Raw genomic sequence first — 21,089 nt, forward strand, 5'->3', positions numbered from 1 at the left:
AGGGATAGTTGTCCACAGCCTTCAGCCCTCATCAGCCCAGCCAACCCAGGCCCTGTTGGTCACAGAGCTTTTGAGCTGGTTCAGCCTCCACTTATCTCGTCCCTACTACAGCAACCTTTCACAGGCCTGAGCCCCTTGGGGACCCCAGCTTTAAGCTTGTCCTCTTATTGCCTGGGCCCAGGGTCTGCATGGGAATCCAGGTGCCTTTCAGGACCCCCTCTCATTTTCCCAGAAGCAGGTATCTGGAGCTCTGGGTCAAGTTATCTGAGCATGTGCTCAACGTTCCCGCCTCCACTGGCTGGTCCTCGATCACCACCCTGTCACCAGGAACCCCAAGGATCATTCTTCTCTTGACCCCTGAGGGAGTCTTGGGAGATATAGAATCCATACTTTTCCTTCCACCTCCCCACCATACCGTAAGCACCATTTGGTCCCTAGTCTAAGACACACACTCTATTACTCATTGCCCTCAAGTCAGAACTGACTCGTAGCTGACCCTCCAGCAGGGCTTGCAGAGGCTGTAAACCATATGGGAGGAGAATGCCCATCTTTATCCCATGGAGTCGCTGGAGTGGGCTGACAGCACAACTCCTTCCTTACTTGTTGTTGTCACTGTTGCTAGGTGCAGTCAAGTCAAGTATGACCCATAACAACCCTCTGAACAACAGACCTGAAGCCTGTCCTACCTGCGCCAGCCTCACATTCTCTGACACTCTTGAACTCATTGCCGCAGTCATTGTGTCAATCCACCTGGTCAAGGGTCTTCATCCCTTTTGCCGTCCCTCCACCTACTAGGCCACCGTATATATACAAATATTTCTGTATGTAAGCCCAAAGAACAGGCCATGAATAAGAGTTTTAATGCTTGAGTCAGAAATAATGTGGCTAAATTTAAAAGAAAGGGCAGAAAAATAGAGGCTGATGTGTTTGTGGTTGGCATTAGGAACAAAGGCATGGAAGCCCACTCCAAGATCACCTGGTCTGGCCCCTCAGGTGTCTATGCAAGGAATTGAGGTTCAGAGACCAGAAGGCATACCCTCAAAGTAAATGAATGGTACAAGACCCGAGGCTTTTGCCTCAAACCTCCAAAGCCAGGTGTACCTCCAAAGCCAGGTGTACCAGAGACTTTAGAATATCTACAATTTTTAACAAGTGACTTCACATCGCCAGTACAGTCTGACTTGAGGGCCAGCCTCGAGTCCTCACTTGATAAAGAAACACAGCTATGTTTCTGAAGCAACAGGTAGAAGGAGTCTTGGGTGGCTGGACAGTGGATATCTAGACGCCGCCAGATAGGAGAGATGGGTGTTACTGCTGCCAGACAAAGTAAATTTGGGTGGTGCGATAACAAAAGTTGTAGGAACACTTAGAAGTTTTCCAAATTTCAGGATTACAGGTTACGAACTGGGGGCCTACGTACCCCAAAATGTTTGAGGGATGCCGGGCACTGATCCAAGTACCTTGTTATATGTACTCGTCACAGTGAGCCCTTGAGATTGGTACTGTGATTCCTGACCCTCTGTGGGGGAACAGAGGCTTAGAGGGTCTGAGGAAGGAGCTGAAGTCACACAAGTCCCTGTTGGACCAGGGATGAAACCCAGGGCGGCCTGAGCCCAGAGCCCAGCACTAACCATTGGCCCGTACTGCCGGGTCCTGGCCAAATTGACAGGAGCTCCCTCTCCTGGTTTCTAACCAGGCCTCTTCATATTGCAGCCTGCCCACTGGCAAGCTGGCATCAGCAGGAACATGCCAGGCCCCTCAGCCACCCCGTGCCCTGCCTGAGGCCCTGGTGCTGGAAAGACGCTGGGGGAGGGCCGGGGAGCTGATGCAGCCCCTCTCTCTGCAGTACTTCACCTACAGCGTGCTGCTCAGCCTGCTGGCCTGCTCCGTGTTCCTGCAGATCAGCTGCATCGGGAAGCTGGTGCTCATGCTGGCCATTGAACTCATCTACGTGCTCGTCGTCGAGGTGCCCGGGGTCACGCTGTTTGACAATGCCGACCTGCTGGTCACCGCCAACGCCATGTATGCAGCCCTCCCTCACGCCCTCTACTGAGTCTGGGGCACCAGGGAGGTGGGTGGACCTGGATCCCCCAGGGGCTGCAGGGGATGTGGGAGGGGAGTGTCCTGTCCCTCCCCAGCTGCAGGCCATGCTCTGTGGGTAGCAGGCAGGGCCAGGGACACTCATGATATCTGCTCCGTACTGTCCTGCCACTTCCAGGCTTGTGTCTTCACTGAGTTGTTGCTGGCCTGCTGGGGCAGCTGCTGAGCCATGTTTGCACCAGATTCCAGTTGCCTCCAGCAGTTTAGGCCTGGAGGCAGAGCTCAGGCTGAGAGCAGGAGGCAGCCTCTGTTAGTAGCAAGCTCTGTGATCCATCCCAGGCCAGTCAATCCATATGCATTAGGCCTTTTCCTTATACACCCTCATAGCAACCCAGCAAAGCAGACAGGGCCACCTATAAGGAAAAAGTAGGAAGGTTGGTAGTTTGGGTACTGCTCAAAGGTGATGTACACAGCGGTTCCTGGTCCCTCAGTGCCTCACTCCAGGTGTGTGTGTTGGTGGCGGGGCACCTTTCTCTTTCCTGAGATTTCCATCAGAGGCAGGGCAGCCCCCTCACAAGCCTGCCCCCGTGAAGCTACCTCTGCCGGGGGAAACTTTCTCTCATTTACACACAACTCCTAGAGAGCCAGCATCCCTGAAAGCAGGGATTGTCTTCCACAGACCCTAAAACCTGAGACTCAGAAAGGGTAGGCCACACAGCCGGGAGTGGGGGTGTATGGGGTGCACTCTAGGTCATCAAATTTCTGGAGAAGTGACTCCAGGAGTGGAAGGGGCTACAGCTTTGAGCTGAATTGAGTTTAAGTTTCAGCTTCAAACATACACATGTTAATCTTCCCGAAACTCACTGTTTTCCTTAACAAACTAGGAATAACAATGCTCATTGTTGTAAATGCATGTAAAGGCCCTCATATAAAGCACCCTTTCCTCCCCTTACGAACCCTTAGGCACACACCGGGAAGTGCAAAAAAGAAAAAAGTGCATGACAGGTCTGTGTCCCTGAGAGCAGGTGAGACCAGGAAGGTGTCATGAGGGGTGGAAAGGAAGGCCCTCAACAAGATGAAATGACACAGGGTCTGTAAGAATGGGCTTGAGCACATCAGAGACGATGGAGGGCACAGGCTAGGACAAGGCTCAGAACTAACTGTTCATCCTGTCACTCCTGAGTCGTAGTCGACTCGATGGCACCTCACAACACCGCCACCAGTGAAGGGTTGCAGTCGTGGGGGGCTGGGGACAGGGTCTGGAGCTGGGGCATGGAGCAGCTGCGTCCTCTTGGAGCCCAAGGAAGAGGCAGAGACCACCTTGGTGGGGTGGTGAAAAAAAAAGATTCTTTTTTATCTTTCAAATGTTTTAGTTTTATTCTGGTGAAAAAGAAATACACACAAGCATTCCTTATTTCATTCCACATCACTTTGTTATATTTTGCAGATAGTGTGAGTTGGATTTTGTTTTTGTTTTTTGTGGGATTTTTTGGTTTTTTTGTGGTGGTTTTTTTTTTTTTATAAATTGAAGGTTTGTCATAGCTGTGCAGTGAGCAAATCCGTTGATGCCATTTTTCCAAGAACGTGTACTCACTTGTGGTCTCTGAGCCACATTTTGATAACTCTCACAATTTTTCTGACTATTGGGCATCTCATAGACTATCGTATACATAGCTTGTAAAAGCACTGAGAAAACAAAAAGCATGTGTGACTCACTTTGTTGAAGTATTCGCTTTATCCCAGTGCTCTGGAACCTCGCCCACAATACCTCTGGGGTCCACCTGCAATGTAACATTTGAACCAGAGCTAAGAGTACCTGCTGTGACATATTCACTCTGCTGTGCAGCCTTCACCACATCGATCCCCAAAGCTTTCTCATCACCCAAAAAAGAAGCCCAGTACCTGGTGAACAATGGCTTCTCTTTCCCTGTAAGTGGAAGAGTACAGCACTTTTCCTTTTGTGCCTGGCTGGCTTCATCAGCGTGGCGTCTCTGAGGTCCATCCACGTCGTGGCACGCATCAGCATTTCTCTTTGTGCTGAGTAATACTCCATGGTTTGTATTTCACAGCGCATTTTGTTTATCCAGTCCCTTGCACTTAGGTTGTTTCCACATTTTGGCTATTGGGGTGGTAAATTTTATCTCCTCTTTCTAACTGCTCCTCCCCACCCTCAGCCTCTCCTCCTCCACCACTAATATTGACTGCCAAGAAAGGAAGTCGTTTCTGGGCCAGGAGACCCTGGTTGGGGTGTATTATTCAGGAGAGATATTAATACAAGCCTTATGTGCAATTTCAAATTTTCCAGAAATGTGGGCTTCTATAACTTCAAAGACGAAGTTTTGTGAGATAATTCTGCCTAACTATAGAGGAAAAGGTGCACCTCACCAGCAAACGCAGTGCAGAGCAGGGCTGACTAGCAGGGGCAGGAGCCTGTGTATCACATTTGAGCGGGTGCAGACTATCCAACGTTCTGTGGTGGCCTTGTCTACTTGGTTGGGTTGCTACGAGGATGAGGAAATAAAAAGAAATCATGTATATCCAAGTGCCTGCCTTGGTGGTGGGACACAGATCCACGTAATAATGAGCACTGGTGGCGGGTGGTAAGGGGCTGTGCTGCTAACATGAAGACGCAGAGTTTGAACCCACCACCTACTCTGTGGGAGGAAGTGGGCACACTCCTGTCCTAAGATTTGCTGTCTCTGAAAACCCACTGGAGGGTCAGCCCTAAGTTGGCTCTGACTTGCCAGTCCATAGCAACAACATTTAATCAGTATATTAAAAATATCATTTTGGAATATAATCAACACCAAAAGTATTGATGCTGTATTTTCTATGTCTCAAATGAAGATACAGAAGGTCTCCTTTGTCACTCATCATTTTTTCACACTGATTCTTCAGAACCTGGTGTGTCATTTACACATAGGGCATGTTTCGGGCAGGGCCAGCTATGTTTCACATGTGACTTTCGCTGTAGACATTGTTGAGCTCCCCTTCCCCATCTCTCGCTCCCTTTGAAGTCGGCAGGGAGGAGGGTTGGGGTGGGAGATGGGGGCCGGCATTGGCTAGATAGATTGTCTAAGGTTAGGGTAGCTTGGGGACTATGGTCATGGTGATCAGATCCTAGTCAGAACTGGGTCTTTCTGTGAGTCCTGAAGGCAGTTGAGAGTCTACAGAAGTAATGATTGGGGAGGAGCAGCCACAGCGGCGACAGAAGGGCTGAGCCTTGGGGCCGCACAGCGGGGCGTGGGCTCTGATAGGCGGCCTTATGCAGACACATGGTTCTGAACCATGTGCCCTGACTTCTGTTCACAGAGATTTCAACAACAACGGGACCTCCCAGTGGTGAGTCACTCTTTCTCCTTGTTCTCGGATCTCCCTGTCCTCGCATGGAGGAGCTAGAGCCCAGGTCGGGGGCAGCGGGGACCTTTGGGACAAGCTGGGAGGTAAAGGAGGGTCTGGGATAGGCCAGGAGAGCCGTCCTCCACCAGAGTACCAAGGAGTCCTTGTTGGGGGAAGTAATAAGGAGTTGTGCTGCCAAGCCAACCAACTGTAGGTGGTTCCAATCCATGAGCCACTCTTCTAGAAAAAGATGGGATAGCTCCTGTGCTGCTTGCAGCCTCTGAAAACCCACTGGACGATCAGCTAGGAGTTGCTTCCAACTTGGCACATAACAAGAAGATCCACAACCACAGTGATGTGGTCACCGGAGTCACAGATCATTCCACGGGCCTCATTTAAAAGCCTGTAGCCTGGAGAGGTCAGGACCCCAGACACAAGAGGTGGACGCCTGATCCCCTTTGACTCCCAGAGGCGGCAGAGTGGGAAGCAGAGCAGAGGCCCCAGTGACGGCTGCTGCCTGGGCAGGAACAGGCATTGCAGCTTGCAAGGTTTGGGGCTCTTGACTGGTACAGGATCAGGTTGAGAATAGCTGATTTTATTGAGAGCATTTATGAAGAGTGTCAATCGAGATATATTAGACAATAAGAGCTGCCACGGTGGGAGTACCCATTGTTTATTGGGGGTTATACTGAGCATTTTGCACACCGCATGTTTAATCGTCCACATGATCTTGCAATGTGGATATTGCTATTTCATGTTAGGACAAGGAGACAAATTTCAGAGACGTGAAGAGCCTTGCCCAAGCTTAGCCAAGGGCAGGGCCAGTATGGCTTTCGAGGTGCCTATTACCTTTACCCTCTGCCATGGTCTTGACCACTGAGACAGACAGGTGAGCAGGCTGCCCTTTAAACTTTCAGAGATCATTCAGGTAGGGGCAGGGGCTGAGGTGGGCTGCCAGCATGGAAGGCTTCCTGGAGGAGGCACACCTCAGGCAAATGTTGAGCATAAAGGTAAAGAGGAAAGGCGGCTGGAGTGGAAGTGAGGACAGCATCAGGAGAGATGGCACGTGGAGCCCGACATGAGGTGACAGGGAAATCTCAGATCTACCTCCACTTGCAGCCCCGAGCATGCGACCAAGGTGGCCCTGAAGGTGGTGACGCCCATCATCATCTCGGTTTTCGTGCTGGCCCTGTACCTGCACGCCCAGCAGGTGGAGTCCACTGCTCGTCTTGACTTCCTCTGGAAACTGCAGGTGGGTGGCTGGGGGCTGGGGCAGGTGGGGAGGCGCCCACACCTGCCAGCTCCAGGAAGGGAGCTGGCTCTCTCTTCTGCCTTGCATGGGCCAGGCTTTGGTCCCAGGTACGCTGCTCGGGCCTCATCCTAACCAGTTGTTGCCCCATTTCCCACGGGCCTGCTCCCTATTCTCTGAGGCCAAGAGGCAAGCCTCAGAAATCATTCCAGACAAACTCATCCTTAACAGTACTGAGACTCAGATGGACCCAAGAGGTATTTCCTCCCCCAGAAAATGAAATTGGAATTTCTTTTTTGAGCTATATCACATTTTTATGTGGTTATGATTACCAGGAGGTATACTTTTAGGGCAACATATTGAGTGCTTGTATGTTCACAGGTAGGTGTCCACAGAGGCAGTGTGGACAAGCCCAGCATGGTGCGTCCACTGGCAGGATGGGGGTGGGGTGTGGATGAGCCCAGCATGGTACCAGCAGGGCCATAGGGGAGGTGTGGACAGACCCAGCATGGTGTGTCCACTGGCAGGACATGGGGGTGGGTGGATGAGCCCAGGATGGTGTGTCCACTGGCAGGGCCAAAGGGGAGGTGTGGACAGGGGAAGTGTGGCCAGCTGATGGTGGGCACAGGTGGGAGGGGGAGAAAGAGCAGGAGGAGGTGAGTGATACAGGGGCCACCATCACTGTGTGAAGGGCTTGCCCACTCCCTATGAGGAGGATGAATTAAATGACCATCAAAGACTGTCCGAGTAGAAGTCCAGAAATGCTGCCACATGCTCCTACCCAGTTCCTGGTGCCCCATTTCCCAGGCGGCTGGACAGCAGCAGAGGTGATGGGTGCCTCTGGACATGGCAGCTCAGCCCCTGTACTGGGCAGTACAGGCCGAGGCTGGAAGCTGCCCACTGAGCTGTGTGCCTTGTCCTGGGGACAGCCACCTGGTGGAAGGGCTGTCCGTGCTCCGTGTTAGACCCCCGTTACCTGCTGTGATGCCTCAGAAGGTCTGTTGTTTCTAATAGATAATAGTTGGCATCTAAGGGAACGTTGGATGGAAAAGCCTGGTCTGAGTTGTGAGATGGCCATCAGAAGCCCACCTTTCAGTTCCTCTCAGCCCCTTGTAAGGCATTGTTTACCACCCTCTCGGCCTCACAGATCAGGAGGTCAAAATTCTGAATTCAGGGCATGGCCGTGTGGAAAGGCCCTTGGTCGTCTATTTTACCTTCTAGTAGCTTATAGATGCATCTGTTACCATTGTCTGGCTTTTTCATCCCCCTCAGTGTGTGCCAGGTCTACTGTCCTCTGTTTATAACTCAAAAGTGATTAGATTTAGGACCCCCTTACACTGGCATGCCATCATTAATGTAACAAAACACCTTGTTTCCAAATACATTCATACTTTCATATACTAGGGTTACAATTTCAGCACAGGGGTAGGGGAGGCATTCAGTCATAACAGCCTTTGTATATACATCTGTACATGTGTGTAGGTGACTCAAGAGTATATTGTCTCAGTGACGCCCTCTCTTCACCAGAACTTCGTGATAGGTGGCACTTCTCTCTACCCCACATCTTCCTCTAGACCTTTGAGAAAAGGAGAAAGAATATGAAATAAATACAGTTGAAAATTTGAAAGCCATCTGGTCCACCTGTCTTGTCTGAAGCTTGATTTGCTGTTGAGCCTGGAGTCACAGTGTCTGAGGAAACTGGAGGTCCAGGTGCTGGTGGGAAAGGGGGATGTCTGCAGTTCCCTTCATCCCCCAAACCCTTACACCAGGAATGAAAGTCATCTGAAGCTCCCCTGCAAAGTCCTACCAGGAGGTTTCGGTTTTGTTGAGCTGGGAGGCAGCCTCAGCTCCCAGCGAGTGGGGACACTTTGCTGCATAATTGGCAAAGCAACTTCTACTTCCTCTATTCTCAGCAGGCCCAGACTGTGCTCGCTTGGAGAGAAATTCTCTATAAAGAAAATGGCTTGGCCTGCCCCTGAAGTAGTGGACTCCTGACAGAGTGGTCCTGTGTCCCCTCCCCAACACACACAGACAGGTGTACGCGTGAGCACTCCCTCCTGTCCCCTGCCTGACCTCAGGGATAGCTTGCAGCGCCTCCTCTTTGGAAGTGTGGATGAAGCTAGATCAGGCTCAGGTTGAGCATGTCCCTGGTCCTGGGGGTGGAAGCCGGAAGGCCAGATGTTCCCTGTCCTGTGTGATGGCCTCTCTGCTGGCTCCGTGGTGGAGAGGACACACTCCCTTGTCCATTCAGCAATTCGGGAAGCAGAATCCACGTGTGAAGCTGCAGCTTCCTCATGCCCACCTGACGATATGCCCTTACCCAGGAGGCTCCTGGTGGGGGGAGGGGCTGAGGAGCTAACCTCCTGATCTCAGTGCTCAAAGCCCACAAAGTCCACCACCCACAGAACCGACCACCAAGAGATTTGAGACCCCTGAGCCTTCTTGCCCTGCCAGGGCACAGTCCTAGAAGCATCTGCCTGTGTTGGCAGTGGCCCAGTGTGTTACAGCATGGATTCCCCCTAGATGTAACTGGAGGTACCAGACCTATCTGGGAGCTTGGCTTCTGTTTCCAGCAGCACCTCTGTTCCCAACCCCAGCCCCTCCCTCTACTCTGCCCAGACAGAAGCTGTCTGGGAGGGGCATGGTCACATTTCTGTCACCTCCTGGGTAGATCAAATGAACACTCTGGGAGGTACCAGAATGCACCTCAGCTCTTTGGGACACAGACATGTGGCCTCAGCAGGCACAGCTGTCAGAAGCAGAGGGACTAGCTGCTGTGGCTCCTCTGAGCAGCCTGCTATTTCCACTACAGCTTTCTTGCCCTCTGCCTCCCTATTCTAGAGCTGGGAGCAGGGAGCCCTTATTTCCTACGAGGGGGACGCTCTGCTTCACAGGAGCAATGGTTTCTGGCCTCAAGTGTCAAGGCAGAAAGCTTGTACCTGGACCCATCAACAGTGAGGGTGGTGGATGGAAGGAAGGTGAGGTCCATAATGTTGTTAGGTGCCCATGAGCCAACTACGACTCCTAGCAACACTATGAATAAGGGATGTGACACTCGCCCTATGCTGTGCCATCCTCACGATCTCCAACATGCCAGAGCCCATTGTTACTGTCACTGTGTCAATCTGTCTCCTTGAGAATCTTCCTTTTTTTTTATAATTTTAATGAACATTTACAGAGATTTTGGATTTCCATTCATTCATTGCTGCACTTCTCTCCCCGCCCAGCCCTCTCCTCCCCCCCCCCCAGTTTGCTCCTCTCTTAAAAGTAAAAGAAACACTCTCTCCCTGGTACACAATCCCCCTGCACCCTTCCCACCACCCCAAGTACATTCCACTATGCAACCTTAATTGTGGACTCTTGTGATAACCGTAATACCCTATCATACATCGCTTTTAAATTATTCACTCCCTCATCTGTTTCAGTGCAGTATACACAATTTATCCAGTTTTTCTCAGTCTTACCCCAACCCTGATATCAATCCCATTTTACAGCAGTGGCACCATGCAATATTTGTCCTTTTGCGACTGAGATATTTCACTCAGCATAATGTCCTCCAGGCTCACTCATTTTGAATATTATTGCATGAGTTCCTTGTTTTTCAATGCAGCATAGTATTCCATTGTGTGAATATACCATGGGCACCTGGGTTGTTTCCAACTCCTTGCTATTGTGAACAAAGCTGCGATAAACATGGGTGTGCATATATCTGCTTGGGTGTCAGTTATGGTCTCTTTGGGATATATTCCCAGTAGTGGAATTGCTGGGTTAAATGGTATCTCTATTTGCAGCTTTTTGAGAAAGCGTCATACCGCCTTCCACAGTGATGAGAACCTTCCTTTCCTATGATGACCCTCCACCTTTCCAAACATGATGGCCTTTTCTAAGGACTGGCCCTTCTTACCACATAGTCAGAGTATGTGAGGGGGAGTTTTGCCATCTTTGCCTCCAAGGAGAAACTTGATCTCACTTTCTCCAGGACAGATCTGTTTATTCTCTTAGCAGTCCATGAGATGTTCAAGAATCTTCTCCAGCACCATGACTCAAAGGCATCAATTCTTTTGTCATCTTTAGTCATTGTCTAATTTTTAGATGCATAGCAAGTAAATGAAAAGATAGCTTAGATCAGGTGTACCTTTGTCTTTAAACTGACATCATTGCTTATTAGTTCTAGAAACTTCCTCTGACACAACCACGTGCAGTCAAGGACCCTCTTACCTATCTCAGGGTCAGTGTAGGGCTATTTGCTCTCATTACTGCTGAACCCAGGTTGGCAGGTGTGGGCAAGACAGACAGCAAGCATCACAGCAGTCCTGGCCCTTTTGAAGATTCTCAAAAACTCAAACTCATTGCTTTTGAATCAGAACCAACTCACAGCTGACCCTCCATTGAGATTTTGAGGCTGTGGATTGCATAGGAGGAGACTGCCCACTTTTCTCCTGTGGAACCACCAGTGGATTCGAACTGCCAGAGAGTCCCCGCCTTTGGGTTAGGGGTACAATTCCTGGACTGGGCCACCATAGCCTCCTCTGGAGATTCTGGTTGGTTGCAGCCAAATAGTGGACAGAAAGTGATGCTACGAAGCCAAAGGTGGGAGACTTTAATCTGCAGCCCTCAGGTCTGTTTTTAATTGTTTTTGGTGGAACATTCTTGTAGGTTGTATAGCCCTGGTCTGTCCACTTGCTGTACAGAGGTAACTCACGGTTGTTTAGAAACCGAGCACTGTGACATTGATGTGTCAAATGTGATAATGGTTACCCATGGTGGACAGTATTGGGTGGAGCTCCCCGATTAAAACAAGCTTGGAAGCAGGAGTGGCATCCACTTCTGAAACAGCTTGCCTCGGAAACCCTATGAACCTGGGGAAAGGATGAAATTTAAACAAGTGTCCAGGTCTTTTGTTCATAGGGTCTCTATGAGTCACCTATGACTTGACGGCCCTTAACAACAACGTTTAGCTGCAAAAATGGGCTGGCTATTATTATATATCATTAAGTGGGAACCAACCCTTAGCTGACCCTCCAACAGGTTTTCAGAGGCAGCAAATTGCAAGAGAGGAGATTGCCCATCTTCCTCCCACAGTGCAGCAGATGGATCCAAACCACATACCTTTGGGTTGGCAGCACCCTTCCATGTCCCTCAGCCACCAGCACTACCTTATGGACTGGCTAGGTCCTTTAAGAGCCCTGGTAATTGTCCTTCTCAGCCCTTTGACTGACACAGTCACTCCCACTCAAGTGTTCTTGGAGCCCATATGTTTGCCTTTGAGGGCACAGTGGCCAGAAGATGTTGCTCTGTAATCTCTGGTGAACCTTGATGGCTTTGGTCAAATGTTGGTAGAATGATCACCTCTCTTTCCCCTTTGTGCCCCAGCTGGATTTTTGACCCAATGGGCTACACACACTCCCTTTAACCCAGAGGGGGAATGGCCTCAGACTCCAGTTGCTAAGGTCCAGGCTGGGTTAGAGTCAATGTCAGGGGGACGCCCCAGTGCCCCCTCCTTGCAGCACTTGTACCTTTCGGCCAGCCTGGCCACACTTGACCTTCTCTGATGACTTCTGTCTTTCTGGAGACCCCAGATGCTCCAGACTTAGGAATGGTCCAGGCTTCCTTCTGTCCATATCATCACTGAGGACCAGTGCAAGTGAGTGTCCTCTGATGAGAAGAAGGGAGAATTGTCAGGTTTTACATGGTATTTTCATGGGGAGTCAGTTAGTAAAAGTAACAGTCAGCATTACAGAGTTCATTATCTGATATTAAAAAAAATAAAAGTGAAAAACTGAGGGTACACTTGGGCAGCTGGAGGGGTAATGGGTATGGTTCTTGGACCATCGCTTTAACCTGCCGTCCAGTTCCAGTCTTGGTTAGAGAGAACCGTTCTGACCTTTCTCCCAGGACTTGTTTTATCCGCTGCATTCCCTCATTCAAGATCCCTATCCTCAGTTCCATCACTTTCCAAGAGGCCGGTGAAGGGAGAGTGGTGGGCTGTCTTCAAGTCGGCTGTGCTCGTGTAACACGTTACCTGGTCCCGTCCAGCTTCATTATAGCTGTTCGGTTTCAGCCTGTTACTAGTTACTGTGTCAGCTCATGGAGGGACCCATCCTCTTTCTCCACTGAGACATTATGAGACAAGTACGTAGAGCCAAGAATTAGGCACGGAAAGCATCTTTCTCTTTTGATTGTCAAAGCGTCAGGAGCTCTTTCTAGCAAATGAGGAGGCAGAGGAAGCTAGAAAGGTGTTGTTGTTGTTGTTTGTTGTTATGTGCCGTGAGTGGTTTGCGACGCATAGCGACCCTATGCACAACAGCCCTAAACCCTGCTCTATCCTGCACTGCCTCTGACACACCCATCCCGATTACCCCAGTCACTGAATCAATCCATCTCATAGAGGGCCTTCCCCTCCTGCACTGTCCCTCCACCCTCCCAAGCATGATGTCCCTCTCCAAGGACCCGTCCCTCCTGGCAACATGTCCAAAGTATGTCAGACGAAGCCCCAGAATCCTTGCCTCCAAGTGTAGAGACCCTAAAACGTGTAGGTATCAGATGGCTGGAGCTGTTCAGCATCCGCCCTCCCTCCTCTCCACCCTGCCTCTTTCCCACCCTGCCTCCTCTCTGACCTGCCTCCTCTCTGACCTGCCTCTTACCCTCCCTGCCTCTTACCCTCCCTGCCTCCTCTCTGACCTGCCTTCTCCCCTCCCTGCTTCCTGTCTGACCTGCCTCCTCCCTGCCCCGCCTCCTCCCCTCCCTGACTCTTCTCTGACCTGACACCCCTCCTCGCCTCCTCTCTGACCTGCCTCCTCCCTGCTCTGCCTTCTCCCCTCCCTGACTCCTCTCTGACCTGCCCACCCCCCACTCCTCCACGCCCTGCCTCATCTCTGACTGGTGCTCGTCCACCCTCCCAGGCCACGGAGGAGAAGGAGGAGATGGAGGAGCTGCAGGCCTATAACCGGCGGCTGCTGCACAACATCCTGCCCAAGGACGTGGCCGCCCACTTCCTGGCCCGCGAGCGCCGCAATGACGAGCTCTACTACCAGTCCTGTGAGTGCGTGGCTGTCATGTTCGCCTCCATCGCCAACTTCTCCGAGTTCTACGTGGAGCTGGAGGCCAACAACGAGGGGGTCGAGTGTCTGCGGCTGCTCAATGAGATCATCGCTGACTTCGACGAGGTGAGGGGTGGGGCAGGGTGTGCTCCGGGCCTGGCGCTCCTTCCCCTCCTGACAGGGGCATGGCGGTGGTCTGGGTGCTGTCGGAGCCTGGCCTGCTCCAAGCTCCTGCATGCAGTTCCCTTTCCCGTCATCACCTTATGGAGGAGGAGACAGGTGCAGAGAGGGGATGAGTCTTGCCAGTAAATGGTAGGGCTGGGTGTTCCATTTGGGCTCTTTGAACTAGAAATCTGTGCTCCTCCGCAGCCCTTTCACTGCCCTACCCACTCCTCACCTCTCTCTCGTGCCACCCACAGCTGGACAGGTCGTCTGGGCTTGGGAAATAGTGCCAGTGTCTGTCCTGGGGCTTCGAGGGAGCCAAGGGAAGGTGTAGCTCAAGCCGAGGGAGAAGCCAGGACAGAGATGCAAGGCTGGAGCAGCAGAGGGAGGAAGAGACACTTTTTCACTTATTTATTAAGACCTTGGGGTGTAGGGTGTTCTCAGCTCTGGGAGCTCCCCTGAGGGTTCAGAAGGACAAGCAGGTGGTGAGAACGTGGGGAGGAGCCTCAGCAGGGATGCAGGGGTTTGGGGCCCTAAGCACCCATGAAGAGAGAATAATAGTGTCAGAAACGGCCTATGAGACCCCTGGAGCAGTGGGGTGACTGAAGCTGGCTGATGCAGGCCTGGGGAAGCTCCTGACTGGGTCGGGAGATAGGAGAATGGCAGCCTACAGGGGAAAGTCAAGGCTTTCCGGCGTGGCGTGGAGGCCGGAGGCAGCAAAGGGGAAGGTGGTCCTCTAGCCTTACTGAGGTACAGGACTTGGGAGTGACAGCTAGCCTCACCCCCAGGGCTCTTGGTGTGAGGGGAGCAGGAAGCCCACAGCCATGGGGTGGGGGAGTTGAGCGGGAAGGAGGCCTTGCTATGTCAGGAGTGTTGGGGGCCTCATAGGAGATTACTGTGGAGATGAGCCCCTGACTGTGTGAAGAGGCGGCCACAAGGCACTGTGCTGTGGCCTTCCCTGACCACGCTTGTCCTTCTGTGGGGACCTCAGTGCTCCAGACTTGGGCATGACCCAGGCTTGGCCTCCTTGTGTCCAGATCATCAGCGAGGACCGGTTCAAGCAGCTGGAAAAGATCAAAACCATCGGCAGCACCTACATGGCCGCCTCGGGGCTCAACGACTCCACCTACGACAAGGTGGGCAAGACCCACATCAAGGCTCTGGCCGACTTTGCCATGAAGCTCATGGACCAGATGAAGTACATCAACGAGCACTCCTTCAACAACTTCCAGATGAAGATTGGTGAGGCTGGTCCCCAGGAAGTGCTGAGTACTTACAGGACCCCCCCACCCCACGCCTTACCAAACCCACCATCCCAATCCAGCGACAGACGACAAGGGGCAGCAGACATAGCACATGGCCCTGGGGGAGGCACAGGTCACTGACAGCAGCTCCCTGGGGCTGGGCGATGCTTCCTGCCTGATTTCATACAGGTGACATGACAGCACCATGGCAGCATCTGCCCTGAAGACTTCGTGGAGGAGCTATTTGCCAAGGATCCTGACCTGGTAGCTGCCACACATTATTTGGCAGTATCTTTTTTTCCCCCAGAGTTACTGACATCATCAAATCAACAGCCCACTCATGGCAACCCTCCCTTGGGTTCCCGAACTTGTAAATCTTTATGGGACGAGTTTGCCTCACCTTCCTCTCTTGGAGGACTGGTGGACTTGAACTGCTGACCTTTCCTTTAGCATTCTAACACTTAACCCATTAGACCACCAGGATTTCTATTGATTTAGTAACATTAAAGGGTTTCACATTCATGCTATCAAAATGTAAGACAGAGAAAGTAAATCTTTAGTATATTTTAAATTCTAAATTCATAAACCTGTTCAGACCCTTCCTTAGATTTTCAGACTTCACAAGAATATTGAAAATAGAGTCTATAAAATTGTTAGCAAAATGAAACATTATTTTAAAAAAAAATTAAACTTGTGAAGATACTCATGAAACATTGACAATGAGTTGATACTTCAGTTTTTCCCAAGTCTTAGAAAACAGTGAGTCAAGGTGGTTATTGCTGAGTTCCATGTGCTTTATAGGGTGTAAAGTCAACTGTTAAAAAGCTCGTTCTTAGTTACACCTGCTGGAGAAAAAATGGTGGCCGTAGAGTGAAAAGTCTACCTCACGGTCATCCCTCCACTCTCCTTTGATAACTTTGAGGAGAGCTGGTAAGTGTGAATTGCTGACCTTTCAGATCATAGCTGACCCTGGCACCCAGGGTTTCTTGTTGAAAGGACAGTACAGTGAAAACTTGATATATATTTGCATACTCATTCTGACTTCTGACCACCCTACTGCATATACAGGGAACTCTGATGGTCTAGTCCGTAGGGCGCTGTGCTGCTAACCCAGAGGCCACACCTCTCCGGTGGTTCGAATCCACCAGCAGCTCCAAGAGAGAAAGCTGGCCCATTTCGTCCCATGTGACTGTGACAACTTCAGAACCCATTGGGGTGTCAACTCTGGGATGGTTCCCACTCTGTGACAATGACTTGGACTTTTTGATCATTTGCACAAGATCATTTCCAAATTACAGCTCTGGATTTGTTGTTTTGTGATGTTCAGGGTATTTTTGCTGTTCTTATTTGTACTGACACAGTATCATACTGAGAATGGACGGCCCCAGAGCTCACAGAGAAGGGAGTGGGGCAGAGGTACGGTGTAGGGATGGATTCTAAGAATGAGAGAGTGAACCATTGAGAGAGCCAGAGGAGGGAGAAAGGGGAATATGATGAATTCTGATAGGTTGAGTCTGAGGTGATGGTGAGGAGCTGGGTTCACTGAGAAGCCATGGAATGATTCAGAAGGTCACTGGAGCCTGTGAAGAGGGCACTGTGAGCTGAATCATGGTGGCAGACTCACGGGAGCCGAGCTGGATCACAAGCACATGCAAGCACTGGCTGGACTTAGCAAACTTATTATTTTTTTTTTTTTAGAAAAAGTATCTCTGTTGTTTTTGAGCATGTTGTTGTTATGTGTCTTTGAGTCAGAACCAAGTCACGGCTGACCCTGCATCAGGTTTTCAGTGGCTGCAAATCACATGGGAGGAAATGGCCCCTCATTCTCCCGCAGTGTAGCTAGCTGTTGAATTCAACCGCTGCCTCTGGGTGGCAACACAAGTCCTTTCACTAAGCCGCCAGCGCTCCCTTTTTGAGCATATACCCAGCAAAACATGCACCGAGTCAAATCTCTGCTGCACAATTCAGCCACATGGGTTACGCTCTTCAGGTTGGACAGCCGTTCTTAGCCTCCTTTTCTGAGTTGCTAGTTCTTGTCTCATTGGCATCGCCTCACCTCCTAAGGCTTCTGTACAGTCGTTTGAGTTTCTCCTGTCAGCCTAAGGAAGCTCTGCTGGTCTGGTGCTTAGGGAGTTGCCCTTCTAACCCAAAAGCCAAACCTCTGATGGTTCAGACACACCAACAGCTCCTCAGAAGATGAGTGATCTCCTCCATGTGAATCATAGCGAAGACACCTTACGGCATCAACTCAGAGCCTGTTCCTCCTTGATGTCAGTGAGTTTTGAGTTGTTTGAGACCATCTAGGTAGTTCTTGAAAGAGGACCGTGTACATGGTCTTTACTAGTTAAGCTAAACTATTGTTTCATTTTAAGGCGATTTCAGGGGATTGTTTCCGTGTAAGGATAAGGATTATCACAGAGCTGTAGTTTTGGGGTCATCCAGCTTTCACGGCTCTGGGGAGTTGAAGAGACTTTGAAATCGGTTCTGTGTCTTAGCGAGCAGGAGACTCAGGTTAGGGATGGCCTCAGGCCTGGAGGGTGCGAGTGTCTTCAGAATCCAGTGCTGAGGAAGGGCCAGCCAGGCAGGAGTTGGTGTTGACACTGATATGTGTGGCTTATTTTTGTCCCCTGCAGGGCTCAACATTGGTCCTGTGGTGGCCGGAGTGATTGGGGCTCGAAAGCCTCAGTACGACATCTGGGGTAATACCGTGAATGTGGCCAGCCGCATGGACAGCACCGGTGTGCCTGACCGCATCCAGGTGAGTGCAGGGTGTCACCACGGTTTTGCCCACACAAAGACCCTTTTCTGAGTGCTCACAGGGCCTCAGAGCAGACCACTCACAGGTCCCAAGTCAGAATTTCTGCAACAGAGTCAGCAGAGGTGAAGTGGGTGCTGATGTCTCAGATGCTTAGAGAGCGCATTGGTATTGCCGCTTTCAGCACCTTGGACAGATCCCGAGTCTGTTCAGCACCCTCTGCTGGCAGGATGAGGAATTGTAAGGTGGGAAGCCTGGGGGCCGATGCCAAACCAGAAATGTTAATGGGAGTCACCGCCCTTGACCCAACCACTCAGAGCAAATAGACACCTCTGGTGATCAGGGACTTAACCCAGCAGAGCCCCCAGCACTCAGGGGCCTGGTCCAAGGGTCCAAAGTGAGCCAGACCAGGCTGCTGGACCCAGGGATGGTTTTATTTGTTTTCCTCAGGTCTTCCTTGATTCCTTTTTCACCAGTCTGATGAGGAACAGTACCAGGACTGGGCTCTGGTGCTGTGCTCCCACATGCCCCCTCTTTCCTGTGAGGCTGTGGGAAAGTCAGATCATTTTTCTGGCTTCAGTGTTCTTCAAGGGATGTTTTTAATGCCCCTTATCCACATTGCATGTTGAAATCCCTATCCCTTTACCTCTCTCCTCTGGGGAATCCCTGGACCAAGGGTCTTGACCTCAATGATGGCATTGACCAGACCAGACCCAGCCTGGCTGGCTCCTGGATGCTCTGTGAGGTGCCTTCCCCCCTCACCATCCCTAAGCCAGGGTGAAGGGGGTGCAAGATGGATCAGGAGGTTGTGAAGAAAGAAGAAGGGGGTGGATATGCTTGAATTTCTAGCTTCATTCATAAATTCAGCTGTGGACAGACACGGGGGTCCTGTCAGCCCCTGCAATAACGTTGCACCTCATATTTGCACTAGGCTTCACTGCACAGGAAACCATTCCCTCAAAGGCAGGCTCTCTCGCAGCCCACCACAACTCCTACTCACTCTACTTCCTCCCTGGCCCCTGACAGTAAGTGGCACTCAGACACGCATCAGAGGTGTTGTGGAGAGACCAGGGTAGGGGAAGCCGTGATGATGCTTAGAAAGAATTTGTGGATTCTCTTGCAGGGCCTCTGTCCTATTTCTCCCTGCCCACATCTCTCCCAGTGTCTCTCTCTTAACCTACGACACTGAAACCTTTCAGTCAGTTCCAGTTCCAGTGGTCCATGTGTGGCCAAGAACTGTGTTCCTTTGGGCTGTCTGTGGCTGATTTTTCAGAAGTAGCTCATCAGAGCTTCCTTTTAAGAAGCCCCTGGGTGGACTTGGGCAGCAGCTGAGTTTGTGAACCATTTACTCCATCCAAGGGTGGAGCCTCCTGTGAGTTCTAGTCGGCTACAAAAGCTAAAGCAGAGACAGGCAGCATGCTCTGCTGTGAATCCAAGCTGAGCCGTTTATTAGCTGCGTAACCTCAGGCAAGTGATAAGATTTGCTGAGAGGGAGAGTTAACAGTAGTGCTTACCCCTTTGGAAGATTAAGCACAACTTAACAAGAGACACTTAACAAGAGAAAAGCACACAACTCCCACACTTAGTGGTGAAATGCCAGCCAGCCTTTAAAAGGATTTCTAATTTGGCATCTTGTTGTTGTGTGCCGTTGAGTCAGAACCAACTCCTAGCTGACGCTGCAGCTGGGTTTTACAGGCGGTAAATCCCACAGAAGGACATAGCCCATCCTTCTCCCGAGGAGCAGCTGGTGGATTTGCTCTATGCCTTTGGGATTGCAGTGCAGCTTCTCATGAGGCCCCTGGAGCTCACTTCTGATTCTGTACTCGGAAATTTTGGGATATCACGCTGCTGAAACAGTTTCTGAGCCCTTGACACTCATTGTCCGTGCGCTGACACTCATTGGCACTCCTGTCTGTGAGCTGATGACAGCATGTAGTAATTGGTCACTACCTAGAGACCACATTTGAATAGTGATGACGTCATGTCTCAGGTGCTTGCTGGTCCAGGTGGCTGTTCATAAGCAGCAGCTGACATCATGCGCCAGCACTTCCAAGAGGAGGGGCTGTCTGTCCCTCAGAAGCCCTGCAGTGAAGGGCTGTTCCCTCCCTAACATCAAGGGTAGTAGTGTCCGGGTTGGGACTTAGAGGGCTCCACCCCCACTGCTATCCATGGCTTTGGTCACCTGTGACCCACCCTCTCTCCTCTTTTGCCTCCTCAGGTCACCACAGACATGTACCAGGTGCTGGCCGCCAACACCTACCAGCTGGAATGCCGGGGTGTAGTCAAGGTCAAGGGCAAAGGCGAGATGATGACCTACTTCCTCAATGGAGGGCCCCCACTGAGTTAGCAGCTGCCGGCCACGGTGCCAGGCAGCCTGGCCTTCAGAGAAACGGAAACGGCCTCCTTGTGCTCTGGGTGGGCAGGTGGGACCTGCACTCCAGCCCACGTGGCCGCGCAGGTTAGATTTTCCACGTTGACTCCAGAAGCAGCTGCTGCCCTCGCCGGTGGGCAGCAGTCTCGTCACAGGCCGCCGGTGCCAGCGTCCTGCAAGCACCAAGCTGACCAAAGATGTTTCCCTCTGTAGAAGACTCTGCTGGACTAAGTGTGATTCTTGAGTTTTCTGACAGGTGCTGCTGCACAGTGGGGAGGGGCGTTTCCAGGGGGGTGCAGCCCAGCACCCGAGTCGTGGGGGCTCAGCCTCTGATGGTGGGTAAGCAGCTCGACTCTGTTCTGGGGAGACCTCGAAGCCTAGGGGACCGCTTTTCCCAGGGAGCCTTTACCTTTCAGGCTGGGGCTGCGAGCTGCGCTCTGACAGGAGGGCTGAGTTTGGAAGGATTCGCCTTCATGGCAGGTACCCTCCCGCCCATCACACATGGTGCCCCCTGAGCAAAGAAAAAAACTGCATGGGGGAGGCACGAGGATGCAAGAAAGAGTAGTGGTTCTGAGCAGAAGGAAAATATTTATTAAATAAAACAAACGTGTGTGCCCTTCTTTAGACTATGCTAGTTGTATGCGTGTTAAGAGACACACAAACCAACGCAGAGGAACGATTCAGCGAGATGCCACTTGGGGGTGGGGCGGTGGGAGGGGGCGGGGACCCCAACTTGTCTTTTTTGTATTTTTTATTTTGTATTATTGAAAACCTTGGAGATCTAACAGATATACCAAATTCTATATTTTGTAAATTCTCTATATTAGAAAACAGCTGTGCACAGCGGGGCGTTCGTGCTCATTTGTACTGTACGTACGTATGTCGGTGT

General features: G+C 51.2%; 1 protein-coding gene across 1 annotated transcript in view; it reads left to right on the forward strand.

Moving 5' to 3' along the window:
* The window catches only part of ADCY5 (adenylate cyclase 5), a 227,328-nt gene extending 206,892 nt beyond the window's left edge, over positions 1 to 20,436 (forward strand). The window contains exons 15-21 of the mRNA XM_006884227.1: positions 1,847 to 2,022; positions 5,353 to 5,382; positions 6,499 to 6,631; positions 13,531 to 13,794; positions 14,868 to 15,072; positions 17,708 to 17,832; positions 20,048 to 20,436. Coding sequence (XP_006884289.1) covers positions 1,847 to 2,022; positions 5,353 to 5,382; positions 6,499 to 6,631; positions 13,531 to 13,794; positions 14,868 to 15,072; positions 17,708 to 17,832; positions 20,048 to 20,176 — 1,062 coding nt within the window. The 3' untranslated portion in view covers positions 20,177 to 20,436. The remainder of the gene's footprint in view (positions 1 to 1,846; positions 2,023 to 5,352; positions 5,383 to 6,498; positions 6,632 to 13,530; positions 13,795 to 14,867; positions 15,073 to 17,707; positions 17,833 to 20,047) is intronic.
* The last annotated feature ends 653 nt before the right edge of the window (positions 20,437 to 21,089 follow it).

Source organism: Elephantulus edwardii, unplaced genomic scaffold (genome assembly GCF_000299155.1).
Source record: "Elephantulus edwardii isolate Elephantulus edwardi_28Jun2011 unplaced genomic scaffold, EleEdw1.0 scaffold00032, whole genome shotgun sequence".
Lineage (NCBI taxonomy): Eukaryota > Metazoa > Chordata > Mammalia > Macroscelidea > Macroscelididae > Elephantulus > Elephantulus edwardii.